We start from the raw sequence: 17,102 nt of genomic DNA, 5'->3' as shown, positions 1-17,102 counted from the left end.
ATATCTTACAGTGGTCACATGTAGTCTCCCATTCATATGCAATCAGGGTGGACCCTGCTTAGCAAAGGAGACAAGTCATGCTTGCTACCACAAGACCAGCTCTCCTTCCCTCCAAAATGCATGTGTGTATACGACACAGATCTGGAACATAGGAAGCTGCCATATACTGAATCAGACCATTGGTCTATCTAGCTCAGTATTGTCTACACAGACTGGTAGCATCTTCTCCAAGGTTGCAGGCAGGAATCTCTTTCAGCCCTGTCTTGGAGATGCCAGGGAGGGAACTTTGAATCTTCTGCTCCTCCCAGAGTGGCTTCATCACCTAAGGGGAATATCTTACCGTGGTCACACATACGTCTCTCATTCATATGCAACCAGGGCGGACCTGCTTAGCTAAGGGGACAAGTCATGCTTACTGCCACAAGACCAGCTCTCCTCTCCTTAGTTTGATCAAAGCATTCTATAGAGCGGTATATAAATGTAAATGTAAGTGCTATTCAAAAATGAATTTCAGGTTTTACTTTGTAGTTTTTGTAAACAATTTTCTCCTTAAAGCCAAATTGACCATTTCCATCAACAAATATGCCAAGAGTCATACAACCAGTTTCTGCTCTAATAGAAGCAGCAGGAAATACTGATGGCACTCCTAATATAGATAGAAATTGACAGATTATTTTGAGGGATATTCAGATAGTCCCCAGACTATATAAGTTAGCTGTGTCTGGAGTACCCTTCTTGTAAATATTGTTATAGCTGGCCTGATCAAATGTCCTCTTCAAATCTGACAAAGCCCAATACTTCTGACAAAAATCTCAAGGTTCTCATTTGAGTATCAAGTAGGTGGATCCTGTACAGGGCTGTCCTTAGGGCATGGCAAGCAGGGCGACCGCCCCGGGCCCCGCTCTTTCAACCCCCATTAGACTTCTGGAAGGGGCCCCCGCACTGGCTGATTTGCCCCATGCCCCACCAGGGCTCTCTAAAGACAGCCCTGATCCTGTAGGAACCACTTCCCAAATAACATACCCCCAGATTATTAAAACTGTTGGCTTGTTCTCTCCCCTGTCCATACAACAATTTTTGAGGAGTATGGTGGTGGCTGAACACAGCCAACTGTCCTCAGCTTTAGAGTGGTCAAAATTCAGCATATTCATCTGACAGATCCAATGTGGACCAATTGGGAACACGTCCTAGAGGCTTCAGGGCTGAGAGCTCTGGCACACATTCTTGCTTTGTTGCTATCTCTGCTTCCTGCCCTCACCAGGTCCCTGTGCTATGCTGCTTTTAAGGATTAATAGTCAAAGGTTTTGTGTGCTGCATTATTTAGCCATTTTACTGGCTATGTTGTACCATTAATGTGAACTACAGACAAGAATGTACAAAACTAATAATGATGAAGCACTCTTTATCTCCTTCCCAGGAGCTCCTGAGGATTTGCCACAAAATTGCTACAATAAATAATCCCATAGTTCCTTAAAGTGATTAATGGCACTACTACTATTGCTTCCTCATGTCATTAGCTCATTTCTTTGCATTTTGCTGCAGCCAAACTATCCTAACTATAGGATATGTGAAGTAGTCTGACAAGTGAAGCAGAGACAAGCATGGTTTTTACTAGAGTGATAATCCTGTTAAATGTATCCACTTGTCACTCATTTCAAGAAATAAACTGTTTTAATATATGTCTTTAGAACTTTTATAAGAATAAGGGTGGCAACTGCAATTATGTAATCAAAGAAACACTGTCTGGCCCCATTTGGATGCAGCGTCAAACCTCGGGTAAATGAAGCTGTGGTTCATCTGTGAAGCTGAGAATCAAGCCACAGACCATTGATCAACTGTGATTTGGCAACCTCCGGATTCTGTGCAGAGGAACCCCTCCCTCTTCCTAGTATGCCCTGGATGCATCCCAGCAAGCTCAGGTCCATTCATGTCATCATACTGTAGGCAAGGCGTTAGCATATCAATAAAGTGGCTACAGTGTTAGTGAGGGTGTGCTCAGTGCAATCGTGCCTTTTTGGCATTGGTCGCCTGCCTTCGGCAAGGCAAAGACATTTTAATCATTTCCTCACACCACTTGTATCACTGCCTTTGAAAGAATTCCCAAGCTACACAGTCAGGAACAAGCACAATTATTGATACTCAGCATGGCAAGGGACACTTCCAGATGGCAATGGGGTCTTGTGGGGGAGACATGAAACAGCAACCAATGAATTGGGGTGAGGGGGCAATGGGTTGGTGACTGGGTGGGTGGGAGAAGGGACAGTCCACCATAAAATGTGATACCATATTGTATCCACACAGCTACTCCCAGAGCCTGGGGCCAATCTTATGCAAATTAATTGTGGCTGGTGTTTCTAAAGCTGTTACCTGTCCGGAAAAGCAGCACTTAGCAAAGCCATGTGACTGCCACCTTTGGTCAGGAGGAGTGACCTAAGTTGTAAGCATCCAAGCTTAAAGAGAAGGGGGGATTGATGCATATAGTTTCTGATCACTGAATTTAAAAGGGTAGTCATGCAAACTCCCCTCAGTAGCAATTGCAGTGCAAACCCATACCCTGCCAGTGGAACCTACAACCAGAAAGTGGACTTTCCCTAGGGTGAATCTTGCTGTGAGGATCCCTTGCATACCCCTCGTAGGAGTCCTTTTTTAATCTTCCTAGGCAAAGACAAACTGTCTTCCCCAGTTGGGGAGAAAGGGACTTGGGGTCCTCAGGGCAACAGCCATTGGCCACAACCTTCTAGAGGGTGTGCCAAGCGCGATCATGCCTTTTCGGAATGGACCACCCACCCTCTGCAGGGGAAGGGTATTTAAATCCCTTTAAATGCTATGCATGCCCTTCATCCGACAATGATTGAACCTCGTAAGACAACCACCAACCTCATAAGAGCTCCACAACAAAACAGTCTCTCACAAGCAGAATTTCACACAGCGGGGGGATGCTGATGGTAACTATTTTTCTGTTACTCAGGAAAGGGAAGGGACATGATGACTTCCTAGGAAGAGATATGTATATGGGAGAGGGCAAAGGATCCTGGGGTCTGGCTCTTGCAGTACCTCACTCCAGCAAAGCAGCCCATGGAGATCAAACCATACTTCTGCCCCCATGGTGGCTTGCTGCCCAGGGATTAGCCCTCTCATGAGAGGGCCAGTCTACTGGGGAGGACCTTAGGCTCGAAAACCTTTGGTCTTTCATCGGACTGCGCATTCATTTGCACAGTGACCCCTTCCTCTCCAAGGAAGCCTTTGATGCACTTAAATGAGAATTTGATGCTACATGTGTCCAGGCATTGCTGGGTGGGGAAAAACCAGGACTGGGGACAGATCTTTACTCTCATTCAAATTTCCTGTGTTCAGATCGGCATTGCCACTTATGCTGATCTGCCACCAGGGAATCTCATAAGAGGGCAGCCCCAGTTGTCTGCTACTCCAGGAGAGTGGAGTCACCGTTCCGGGCAAAAATAAATATGGATATGTTCAAAAGGGCAGATGGGCTGGCAGAGAGCCTGCTTTGACTGTTTCTTCGTGGCAGTCACCAAGACAGAAGAGCTGTTTACAGGGTATCCATCACTGCAGCTTTCTTGTATGGAGCAACCCGGGCTGGGTGGCATCTGCTGTCTGGTCTGCATGCGTGTCTCCATGGCCTAACATGCTTGAGTCTGTGGGCTTTTGTCATACATTATTAGTTATTCTGCCTGATCCCCCATCCCACCATCCAGTTCTTCTCATGAGTTGTCAAGGGGTATCCCCATGGCCTTCCACTCTCATGAGAGAGTGGTCTGCTCAGGAGCAGCATCTGTCATCATTGCTCCTTTCACTGGAGGCAGTGTTGATCCTGCTGCCTGGCCCTTCTCATAACAGCCCTGCTTGATCAGGCACAAGGCCCATCTAGTCCAGCATCCTGTTTCACACAGTGGCTCACCAGATGCCTCTGGGGAGTCCACAAGCAAGAGGTATGTGCATGCCCTCTCTCCTGCTGTTGCTCTCCTGCAACTGGTATTGAGAAGCATTGTCCCTCTGAGGCTCAAGATGGCCCATAACGACCAGACTAGTAGCCATTGATAGACCTGTTCACGATGAATTTGTCAAAGCCCCTTTTAGAGCCATCCAAGCTGGTGGCCATCACCACATCCCATGGCAAAAAAATCCAGAGATTAATTGTGCACTATGTGAAAAAGTACTTCTGCTTGTCGGTCCTAAATTTCCTGACCTTCAGTTTCATGGGGTGTCCCCTGGTTCTAGTGTTGTGAGAGAGGAAGAAAAAATTCTCTCTGTCCACCCTCTCCACCCCATGCATAATTTTATACACCTCAGTCATGTCTCCCCTTAGTCGCCTCTTTTCCAAAGTAAAGAGCCCCAGATGCTGTAGCCTAGCCTCATAAGGTGTTCCAGGCCCCTGATCATTTTGATTGCCCTCTTCTGCACCTTTCCCTTTTCTATAATAGAGAAGCTGTAGGTAGTACTCCAGATGTGGCCGCACCATGGATTTTTATAAGGGCATTATAATATTAGCATTTTTATTTTCAGTCCCCTTCCTAATGATTCATGGAATTATTATTAGCATGGAATTAGCATGGAATTAGCCTTTTTCACAGCTGCCGTGCAGTGAGGCAACACTTATAATGATCTGTCCAGCATGACCCCAAGCTATCTCTCCTGGTCAGTCACCAACAGCTCAGATACTGTCAGCGTATATGTGAAGTTGGGGTTCACACATTAACCAAAGGGACTATACACATTAACCCAAGGGGGAGGGGCTGGGCTTCCCTTCCTAACATCATTGTACAAAAAATAAACAGCCATTCAAGAAATCCTGGGTGAAGCTGCCTTTTAAACCCAACCCCCGATATCGCCGCCCTGCCATATGTTACTGTCCCAGCAAACTAATGGGGCTGCCCTGTTTATAACTGCATGTGCCTGTGAACATACATCTTTATCACTTCATTTTTGGAGAGCAAAAAACATAGTGTCCATCTTGCCATCCCGTCTCCTTTCTCTCCTGTTTGCCAGGAGGGAAGAACAAGGGACAGTGGAAAGAGGGCGTGCCCCCATGTGACTTTCCCATTTTATTTCCCCCCTGTTAGTTAGATTTCCTGGAAGGCGTGAGCTTTTTTATACACAATATTGCCTTGCGGATACAAGCTGCGAGATCACAAAAGTGACCAAATTTGGTCACCAATTTTTTTTATATTGCTATGAGATAATGGTCTCAATTTTAGGAGCTGTTTTACTGTTTTTAATGTAATCTATCCTGGATGCTTGTATACTGCTTTATTGTGTGTTGTTATCAGTTACTATTTGTGTATATTAGTTATATTTGTTATTCTGATTTTTATCTCTTGGCTGGCCAACGGCTGTAATAAAAATTGATTGATTGACTTTCCCATTTGACAGGTGTACAAGTTTGGGATGAGATGTGGTGACATCTCTGTTGCTGGGCAACTGCTTTATTAGACTGGAGATGGGCAGGGCAAGTGCTTGGAGAGGTGGCCAGTATGAAGCACCTCAGGCATGGAGTGGGTCTGATCCCAGGCGGGACTGGGCCACGTTCTCTATGATTACAGATAGTTTGCATCAGAGGCCAATTTTTACAGTGTGGTTCTGCACACTGCTTCTGCACTGGCACAGCACGGTATGTGGTGGTGTCCTGGCGGAGCAGAATTGGCTCCATTTCACTTGCAAGGAACTCAGAGGTCTGTCTGGACATTCTGAATCTGCCTATGAATGATTGGTCATTTCACTGTGACATCTTCCATGGACTGGGTGTGCATGTGTTCTCTGTGAGTACCTTGAATAGCAGATAGGGAAAGGTGATGTCCCTACAGAGGACACAAGGAGCTGAAGAATGCTCTTTGTTCATCTGGGCAGTGAGTGGAGATGGATTTCCAGTTATTTGGTCAGCTGTGAGCACAGAAAAACAATCCTATTCATTTTAGAACTTTTGAACCTACTGTGTACCCTTCAGCGTACCCTCCATGGGGTGACCCTAATGCCCTCCCCTTCAGAAAGTTGTCTACTGAACCTCCCAATGCCCTGCTGCACTCTTAACCTAGGAGCAGATTTATTTTATTTTATTTATTATTTATTTTATTAAAGACATTTAATATACCGCCCACTCCGGGCGGTGCACAACAACATGCAAACAGGCAACATTAAAAATTACATTCTAAATTAAAAACTAAAGTAACTACCAAAGAACAGAAAAATAAACTACAGGGCAAAAGCCTGTAAGATGGTGTGCGTGAAGGGAGCAGCTTCTGAAGAAAGAGTCAGAGACCATAGCATCTTGCTGCTTCCACAGTGTACAAGTCTCTCCCCTTTTACATGTGTCAGCAGGCCCCACCCTCAGAAGCAAGCACCTGTCCAGTTTCTCCCCATTGGATGGGGATGAAATCACAAGCAGCAAACCCAATGGAGAAGTTCGCAGTTGCAGCAGTTACCTAGTTCCTCCCCTTTTTATGGGGGGCGGCGGCCCCTTCACGGATAAGAAAGCATGTGGGTAACCTGTAAATCCTCCCCTTTTTGTGGGGCACAACTGCACCCCCCTTCTCATGGGAAAACAAGCACTCTCAGCTATTGACAAATGTAGCCCCTTTGTGTTCTGCTGCCCCACAACACCCAATGGGAAAGTGAGCAGTTTGAACTGTTATCCAGCTTCCCCTTTTTGGATGTTGGATAGTGCTGTACCTCCCACAGTGATTAACTAGTTGCAGCACTTACCCAGTTTCTCCCCTTTGGTTGGGGCATAAACTGCACACCATACCTCATACTCCATGGGGAAACCAGATGGTTGCAGCACCTTTTAAAGTTTGTCCCCTTTGCATAACACTGCACCCTCCCACACTCAATGTGTAATCTACCAGCCACAAAACCTGCCCAGTTTCTTCTTCTGGGATATCCCACCCCCCAAACCCCCAATTGGCAAGTAAGCACTTGGAGCACTTGGCAAATGTATCCCCCTTGTGTGGGGCAGAAACCCCACCCCAATCCTGGGTGGGAAAGCAGGTGGTTGCAGCCCCCGGCCACTTCAGCCCTTTTGCATGCCCCCCACAACCAATGGGGAAGTATCCTGTTAAAACATTTGGCCAGTCTCTACCCATTGGATGCAACAAAAAACACACCAGCTACTAAGTTGCAAGTAAAGCCCCTTACATCGTGCAGCAGGTGCACTTTTTGCATGTGATAAAGCAGCAGCCCCACCTCCCCACAACATTCTGTAATGAAAACTAGAAGCAGTTGACTGTTTTAAAATTGTGTTTACTGGTTGAAAACATTACAAAAAAACAAAAATTTGCCTCCCTGCAGGAGTGCTTTTAAAAACAACAATTTCTGCATAGAAACTGAAATGCCCAGCAAGAACATTTTTGAAGGTTTTTGTGAAAACATACATTCACTAACACTCGTATGCAGCAACCACACACAACAATGGCTCAAATAACAGAACTGCAGTCGTGCGTTAAAAACACAACTTTAAGTCATGGTGCAAATAACTTGGAGTATTTTTTTCAGAAACCACTTCTTCACATGTGTGCCTTAATCCTCATCTGAGGTTGAGGAAAAATCAGGAGGATGTTTGCCGGCACCATCGCTCTTATCACCACCACCACCTTTCCGCTTCCTGCAGCCTAGGCAGGAGTGTGGGTATGCAGCCTTGCCTTTCTGCAAAGTGGGTTTTTTTTCCTGGGAGATGTGCAGGTGGCCACAGTATGCTTTGTATTATTCACGCATCTTCCTTTTGTGGCCGTGCTCTGGGTTTGGGGAGGCAGGTGCTGCAGCTCTGGAACCTGGTAGGGGAGCATGCTGTATTGGCTGCTAATGTGTGAGCCCAGAGGGCCCTTAACCTGCCTGTGGATGCATGAATGGTCCTTGCATAACCTGCAGAAGTGGACCCAGCTGTGCCTGCATGTAAGGTGCCTGCATGAGCACCTGTATCTGGTATAGTTACTGCTGGTGGGGAGAATGAGCTGGTGCCTGCTTGGACAATCCTGCAATTGATTCAGCCATTCTCTCGAGGTAGGCCATGTAGCATTCAAATCACCTCTCTGCAATTGCGCAACTGTTATGAATTGTAACAATGAATGCAAGAGTAATTTTTGACCAAGATGAATGGTGTGCTAATTGTGCATTATATTCTGTGAAGATTACGGTTTGGACATAGCTGTCCTTAAGAGCTGTTCTCCTTGCAACTTGTTCAGCTTAGGAGGACAGGTGAACTCACCAGGTATGTCTTATTGCTGGAGATGGTGCTCTTCTGAAGCGTTGTCTGAACCACCAGCTCATTCAATGAGCAAAGGTGTAGGTGGAAAACCCATAAAAGTTCTTTCACTGTCTGTCCTGGAGAACACATCAGTCAGGGAATGCGAAAACTGTTCCTCTGACCGCTGCATGTCCTGTTCTCGCTCCAGGAATCTGCTTGTGCCAAGTGGGACACCCTCCACACGCTCCCACTCTAGCAGGGAACCTTGGCAGTCCTCTTTGGCATATAGGGTGGGTGTTAGCTGTTCAAAGTGTTCTGTTTGTGTCTCGTTGTCTTCCTCCTCAAAGCCTATGGAGTACGGTGCAAACTGAAGTGTCTGTCCCTGGTTATCCACAACCTGCACAAGCCCAGGTGCACTGCACTCTGTGCCTTCCTGGGAAGCTTCAGCAGTAACAGCTTCATGCATGTGCTCCGTTTTAGGGGAGGCCTGTGTAACTGGCTTGCCATCCATGAGCAACTTGCAGTTTCTGTGGCCCAAGCCTGAAATGTTGACATAGTTGCATACTGCACCATTGCCATGGCTGCTGTGGAACTACCTGGATGGGTAGAGGAAGCAGAGGCTGATGAGGCAGTGGTCAACATAGCTCCCCATGCAAAGAGCCTGCTGTTCCATGGCATGCTGGTCAGCAGTACCATCTGGCTTGTCCTTTGCCTCTTCTGTCAGATAGGGTGTTCACTCCCAGCTAAGTTCCTGGCTGTTATGTACTTCCGATTCAGGACTGATGCCAGCTGATCAGAGTGCGGCATGGTCCTTGGCTCCACTCCTGACTTTTTTTTTTTTTTGGTGGGTGGTCACCTCCTTGAATTTCTTCTTTAGATTCTGGAGTCTTTCCTTGTATTTTGTCCAAGTGTGTTGGAAGCCCTTCTGTGCCATCTGCCTTAGAGATCCAGTTGAAGGTGATCTCGTTCCTGAACCGCTGTTGCAGTTGTGACTGGACATGGTCAGAGGTCCATGAACACCCCCGTCTCTGCCTCCATCCACAACTTTGCATGAACTTTCCTGCTTGCATCCCCAGTCTGGCTGCTTTCCGTGGCAGTGGCAGTGCCAGTTGTGGATGACGGACCCGTTGTGGAACTCTGAGACTGCATGGCTGGTGGCAATTTTCCAAGAAGGCAGTCAGAGTAGCAGGGCATATTGCACTACCTTGGTCACTTCACATGAGGGAAAAGGAGGAGGGATGGGAGCGTATCTTGTGCATACAAAGCCGGCAGTGTGCAGACAGGGTGTGGTTATCATCAACTATGTGCATGCAAAGCAAGCAATGTGGAAAACAGGTAGAATACAGGTTGGACATAGGAGTGGATGGAAACCTCCGTCATGAAAATAAAGCCATGCATAAGCCCTCATTATTATGATGGAAGAATGGGGGAACTGAGGGCAATTGAGGTCTGTGTGGTCAGAAATATTGTGAGCCCTTTGGGAACAGGGATCCATCTTATTTATTTGTTATTTCTCTGTGTGAACTGCCCTGAGCCATTTTTGGAAGGGCAGTATAGAAATCAATCAATCAATCAATCAATCAATCAGTCAAATAAATTGCATTCAGTTAGTTGTGTTACTAGGGCTTAATGTGTTTGTGCACAAAATTTTGCAGTGATGAATTGTTAGAGACCTTTCCTGTTGTCTCCATCTTGTCCTCCCATTTGTTTGTTGTTGTTGTTGTTGCTCAGGAGCATTCAGTTCTGTCCCTTTAAATGCATGAACTCTAGGGATATGGCATCCATGTTGCCAAGCAGTTGCAGGAGGAGTAAGGAGAGGGCGGAGGACAGAGCATCAGCTCCGAGAGGCAGTCAGTAAGAAATGCAGTCACCCTAGAACTGATGCATTTCTGGGCTGCTCTGAGCTGACTATGGTTGCGGAAAGAGCTTGTGCACAAAATCCAAGTTATAGCAGCATCAGAATTCGGACGACACAATGGTGTTTTCAAACATCAGGTTTCAGCAGTGAAATGCACTACAAACCAAGGGTTCAAATTCAGGTTTGGAAGCAAAAATGGTGCTGCGGTTGGGTGATGAAACTGTGGCTTCACGCATACGGATGATCACAAACTCCAACCTCTAGCACGTTTAGTTCTGGTTTGGCATTATGTCCAAACAGGGCCTCTGTCTTTGCTTAAAGACCAAGGTATTACAGCTTCAGATAAACATGTTTATTGTATTCACTATTCATTTTTATTTTCATCATCAAATGTTGTTGTTGTTGTTTGTTGTTGCAGTTATATCTAGAGGAACTCTAACCATGAACAAAAATCTTGATGCAGCCTTAAACTTGTCTTCATAACCATGCTTCTGGAACTCCAGATTACCGTGATTTTATCTCAGTATTAAATTATTTTGCACACACCATTATGTTTCCCAGGAACACAAACTCTTAAAATATCTCTGGCTTTGTCTGCAGCCTTGTTTCTGGCATTGTTGGCTGAATAATTTGTTGATTTGTTAAATGGATTATTCATTTACTCCAGCCTTTTGAATAATCCAGTTCATCTTTGTAGTGATCTATCCAGTTGATAGAACTGTACTTTTTGTTGCTCTGATTTTACCTGTGACTAGTGTTCAGTAGAATCATGATCTGCCTTTGCCTAGTGTTCAGCATGCCAGAGCCAGTGTGGTACAGTGGTTAGAGAGCCTAGGATTAGGGAGAACTGAGTTTAAAATCATCAGTCGTGAATTTCAGTGGGTGATCTTAGTCAGTCACACTCTCAGCCTAACCTAATCTACCTCACAGGGGTTTTGTGATGATAAAATGGTTGGAAAGAATCTTGTTTGCTGCCCTGAGCTTCTTGAAGTAAAGGTGGGTTCAAAATGTAATAAATAAGTATCCTATATATAGAACACTTAAGCAGGGTGAATAAAAACGGATGCCTTTAAAAAGTGTTCTTATTTAAATAAGATTTTTGATGTTTTTTAAAAATATAAATGAAATGAAATTTCTAATTTAAAACATATCATGGTTGAAATTAAATCTCATCACACACACTACACCCATACCCACAACCTGCTCTTAGTCCCATTCTATTCTATGGAATAATATATGTTTACTATATGTCCCTCCCTGTATTCCACCCCCACTTCACTTCCTCTGTCTCATCCCTATCTTTTCCCGCACCTTAACTTAAATTAGCAAAAAATAAAACTCCCTTTTTCTAGTCTAACACTCTAACCACTACACACCACTGGTTTAGTGTGTTTCCTAATGCAATTCTCTTCAGTTGCTGGCTAGAATTACATAAGTGTCTACCAGGGACAATCAGGCCTCCATACATAGACAAAAAATGCATTGTTTGAACTGGTTCTAAGACTCTCGGCACCAGATATCACTGTCACCAGATATCACTATATAGATTGGGACTTCCTCTGCCCAGTGCATTGTTATTCAGTATCTCTTCCTCACTCCTCACACCACTCACAGGGCAATTAGTAAGTTCTTTCTATAACACCACCAACCACAACACATTCATATCAGTACTTCTGTATCACAGTGACATTAAGACAGCTGCATTAAACCCTTAACTCCACATCACCATATTGTCAGACCTTTATTTTCCATCTTCTTTGTCTGTGTCTCTGTATATATGTATGTGTGTGTCTATATGTGCGCTCATGCACCTAATTACTGTACACTGATTCCATTGATGTTTTTCTTTCTTCAGATCACAAAGAAACAGTGCTGTTGGAGTGGGGCTCTTCGACTTGGTTTTACTTCCAAAGATCCCTCCAGGATTAACCCAGAAACCCTGCCCAAATATGCATGTCCAGATCTGGTTTCTCAGAGTGGATTCTGGGCCAAGGCCCTCCCAGAAGAATTTGCAAATGAAGGAAACATCATAGCATTTTGGGTAGACAAAAAGGGACGTGTTTTTTATCGGGTTAATGACTCTGCTGCCATGTTGTTCTTCAGTGGTGTGAGGACCACCGAACCACTCTGGGCTTTGATTGATGTGTATGGACTCACACGTGGAGTACAGCTACTAGGTAGGTGCATTTCTGAAAACTGTGGCTTTATTGTAAGAGACTGTTTCCTTGTGTTGCTGAGAGCAGATACTTCCATTCTGTGGATCACATCTTATCTGAATTGATCAATGATTGCTACATATTTCACATTCTGTCCAAATAAAGGAATCTGACCATAACAATTTCTGGTGGGCCATACATTGATTGATCGATCTCTTTCTAACTCCCATAAGTCAGAACGACCATACGGGATCACACTGTTCAGCTTGTGCTGTGACAACTGTTCTTCTTTTTAGCTGCCAAGGACTAGAAAGATCTTAATTTGGCCAAAGAGCACAGGATATTTCCTGTGCTAATTAAAAAAAAACCTGTTAAGAAATAACAGTAGAAATCAACAGTACCTTGCTCTCCAGGGCTCCAGAAATGCTGTCAACATTCCCAAAATCGGCCATTTTGGGGACATATATTTGCCAAAAAAGAGGGTTTTTTTAATGGAACAACCTTCAAAATGGCTCCATGTTGTATCATGGTGGCTGGAGGTGACACTGGAAGCCACTTCTGGGTCATTTCCAGCCACTCAGCAACCATGAATAGGTGAATTTTAGCTTTTTAAAATACAGCGGATAAAGAAACCAGGTATCTAGAACCTGTCCACAGATACATGAAACCATGGGTAACGAGGGCCACCTGTAGTTTAGTGTTGCCAAGATATAAAATATCTTCTCTCTTTGTCCTCATATACAGCTTACCAAAGCTGGAGTACTAGACAAACTCTTGTGGTCTTTCAGCCATATTTTGTCTGTGTAGGAGAACAAAAACCAGGCCATGTTTGTTGCTGGGATGTTCTGCTTGATGCCATCCTTGAGAAACCATACGTTCTTTTCTTTTGCTCACATGGACACCTGAGGCCAAGCAAACACAGTAGGGTTGGAAGTAATAAATCACTATGAAAATAAATATCATTAGTAAAGAGTTTTTTGTTATGACAGACTATTGGTGCACATTCTGAAGCATGGAATGTATTCTGTAAAAGTTTCCCCTTTATCTTATTCATATCTCTTGCATCTGGCATGGAGAAATGCATTTCATAGTTTATGTATGTCTAATTCTTAACCTGAAAGGAAGGTTATTTAGCTTTCACTTATATCTAAGTGAAATTGCTGCACTTAAAATATAAGGAAACAAAACCTGAACCTGTTTCCTAAATTCTAAGAGAAATTTCATTACATTGTTTTACTCTGCAGTAAATGCAGAGATGTGAAAGTTGAAATGCACAGTTGCTACTCAGTTCTTGTAGAGAATTCTAGTGTGCTGAGAATTTTCTATCATTTCTGAGGCAAAGCTCCCGAATAAATTAATGTTCAACTATAAGGTTAAAGTCTCTAAAATTTAAGGGCAATTAACACTACAATCCCTTTTTACAATTTGAAGATTACACAGTGTTTGCTGTGTTTTTATAAAGTAATTGTCCGGGTGAGTAATTCAACACATCTCAATTGTCAGTTAATATATTATGGAACAACTTTTAAAAGTGTTCTCCAAGTCTATAATTCTATACAGTCTCTGAGCTTATAAAATCAGTTTTCCTGAAAACTAAGGTGTGCTTAACTGCACTCACCTTTAGCTTTTCATAAGTCTGAAAATTCCAGCATTACTTTCCCCCAAATTTCACCTTGTTTCCCTCATTGAACAACTAGTCACTTATTAGTGTAGCTGTTGGACTATTCATGAAATTGCTTTAACATATTCAACTCTATTAGAAAAGTCAACTTGTGTAATCATTTTAAGATGCATAAAATGGTAGAGGCACTTTTGATGGGTTGTAGAAAGGTATCTTTGTTAGACAGTTAAACATTTACTGCATACTGAAAAGAAAATACCTGGAATTATTTGTGAATCGTCTTGGGGATTTGGCACGCTACTCATTATAGCTTGTATAGAAGGAGGAGGATAATGTTCCTTATTGGATCTAGAGGCATTTCAGTGTTCTCCTATCTGGCTGTACAATTTAAGTGCATTCTTAATGCTTAATATGAGAGCCACATCAGTAACTGCAACATGACCTGAAAGTTTATAAATAGTGATACCTTAAATGGAAACTATAGTTCTCTTTAACAACAACAACAACAACAACCCAACTCATTATTGCAGATCAATCTCTTGCTTTGAATGTAGTGGGAAGGAATAAATGATTGCTGATAGGGAAGCCTTTGGGATCTGCTATTGTGGTAGTTTACTAATGATGCTAAAATGTTAATAGACTCAAGAGATTTCCATTCATTACTCTTCATAGTTCCATAATACCCTTTGACTTTCAAAAGCCCTGGAGGAACTCCCCATCTTCTTCATTTTCCCTTTAACAAGCCCTTTTATCACCACCCACCCACCACACTCCCCTTTTAGAATGAACAGTAGCAGCATTCTGCTGTTACTTTCTCTCCGTCAGGTAAAGAAAGCAGAGCTGAATGCAGGTAGCCAAGTGCAGTGCAACCAGTATAGTTGTGCATCTGCCAACAGGATTTAGAGTCTTGTGCCACTTACAATGAGTTTATGCAATGGACATTAATGCTCAGACATTTATTTTTAGCATGTTCCAGTTGCCTTTGGCAGGCCTTAATCTTGACGATTCTTGAAGCCTCTTAATCTTGTTTCTTATGTCTCTTGATCCTTTGTGTGGTGTTGAAGTTGAGGTGGCTGCTGACATATTATTCATTGTATACTCATATCTGTTCTTTTCTTGCTGTTCTTAATGAAAGGCCTTGGGTGAGAAAGCTTCACAAAAATGGGAGGGAGAGGAGATTTTAGATTTTAGAACACCTTTTTTTACTGATATAGAAAGGGTAAGTAATGTCCTTGATAGTTAACATTCTGTTCCAACTCTAAAGTCAATGAAAGGTGTGTATGTGTGCATTCAAAAGAAAAAAACTTTATTCATAAAGGTATGCCAGAGTTATGCCAGAGATTTATGAGATTTACTGCTTCCAATGTGAGTTATAGGGCCACTTTGTTTCACGGAAGCAGCAAGAAAGGAAGCAACAAGTGAGTTGTGTGTCCTTTTCCTGTGTCTTGATCTTGTGTTAAGGAGGGATATGTTCAAATTCCCATAGGGAGATGCACATTTTGTTTCTGCACCAGAAGGTATTTTAAATTGGGGACTATAATCATAATCCTGTGCATTAGACACAGAAGAATGGGAAGAAGAAGCATAATTCATTTGCTGCTTCTGTGAATATATGGTGGTTTATAGTCAAAGGTGCTCCCTCAAATGGAAAGAAACAAGTCCCTGAACAGACAGCCACGTTTCATAAACGATGTGACTTCAGTATGGCTTATGTTAAAGATATTGAAGATTAGTGAAGTTTTATACTGGCTGTCATCCAGATTAGCACAACACTGGTTCTACAGGAAAGGGGCAGTTTTCACTGATCTTTGCTTCCATTTGAAGCCCATTGTGCCTCTTGAAAATATGGCACAGACACATTGTGTCATCTTAATTGTGTGACCTTCAGGGACATATTTCCAGGAGTCACAGTGGGCTTCAGCGAGAAGAGGAGGTTGGTGAATATTGCCCTTCCCCTGTAGTGCCAGAGTTGTGATAATCTGGATGTCAGCCACTGAGGTCCTTCAAATTTTTACTGAATTCTGAATTTTTGCTGTTACTTTTACAGAATAACGTGCATAATTCTGGTCTAAAACCTCTTTTAACAATATGAAAGTTCCTAATAATTTACATTATATTTCTCCAAAGTCCTGAAAGATATATTAAAAATACAGAAAGAGAGAGACATCAGGATAATGGAATGGAACGTCAGCTTGAAAACATTGGCTACTAAAAACAGATTACATAGGATTATTTTCCTAAAACAGAAAAGTCAGTGTTTTGAACTCAGCTGTACAGATGCCACTGAATATCAGAGAATGGATATTTTATTCCATTGTTTAGAGAAAAGGGTACATCATCCTAATTTATCATCATTATATAATATATTCTGTTTTGGATGACATTCTTCCTATTATAATTGTTTAAACCAACATGGAAAGTAAATGAAAGGCACGGAATGCAAATATTCTGTTAGAATTAATCTTTGCAATCCACCTTCAAACTGTGCAAATTATTAAGCAGAGTAGTTTGACCTCTGCTGCAATAATGAAGGCTAGAGATTTTCAAAAAACTTAAAGCGAAGGTGTTAAATTTAGAATGCAAAACTTAAAAATGGTTGGGGCATGGAAAATTGGTATTAAATCGTCTTTTTGGAAGCATTGATGAGTTTGGCTATTTAAATATAGATATATTTAAGATATTGTTCTATATGTTTTAAGATATTGTTCTATATCACAAATTGGATTAAAGCCTAAACAGTGTGTATACTCTCCCACACTTTAGCCATCCTTTAGACTCCTCCTATCATAATAATCCCAAATATCCACTCTAAATTATATAGGAAGCATTTCACAGACAGCATAGAAAAGTCCATTCTCACCCATTCTCCTCTTAATTCTAGTGTTCAGTTGTTTGATCATTTGCCTGTTTTGCATCCTTACTATTTTGCATCTGGTAGCAGAAAGATATGTGTCTATTTGAAGTGAAAGAGGAGAAGGACCAGATTCTACTGATATAAGCATCTTTCATCTATGCCTTTTCACTAATAATAACTTCAGCTGACCATTGCATATGTGCCAGATATCTGTTTGATACTTGTAGAAATATGGTGTATGTTCTACTCCTCAATGATGGAAATGGATCATACAATCTTCCAATGGATCAAACTCTGCCAGTAATTCAATATATCAGTGTTATGCTGTTTTGAATGGTATTTAAAGCCATGTGTTAGAATAACTTTAAATACTATTTCTTAGGCTTCTTTTGTGTTGTTACCCTCTATTGTTAAAAGTG

At 42.7% G+C, this 17,102-nt stretch overlaps 1 protein-coding gene across 11 annotated transcripts in view; it reads left to right on the top strand.

Annotated features, from left to right (window-relative positions):
• NEURL1 (neuralized E3 ubiquitin protein ligase 1) overlaps positions 1–17,102 on the top strand; it is a 265,752-nt gene that overhangs the window by 151,769 nt on the left and 96,881 nt on the right. For all 11 annotated transcript variants that reach the window (XR_008320097.1, XM_053311883.1, XM_053311884.1 and 8 more), the window contains exon 3: positions 11,908–12,229. Coding sequence is in view for 10 of the 11 variants with exons in the window: in XM_053311883.1 (XP_053167858.1) it covers positions 11,908–12,229 (322 nt within the window). In the remaining variant the exon portion in view is untranslated. The remainder of the gene's footprint in view (positions 1–11,907; positions 12,230–17,102) is intronic.

This window comes from Hemicordylus capensis, chromosome 3 (assembly GCF_027244095.1).
Source record: "Hemicordylus capensis ecotype Gifberg chromosome 3, rHemCap1.1.pri, whole genome shotgun sequence".
NCBI lineage: Eukaryota > Metazoa > Chordata > Lepidosauria > Squamata > Cordylidae > Hemicordylus > Hemicordylus capensis.
Note: the sequence above shows the minus strand (reverse complement) of the source record. Positions and strands in the feature narration are given on the sequence as shown.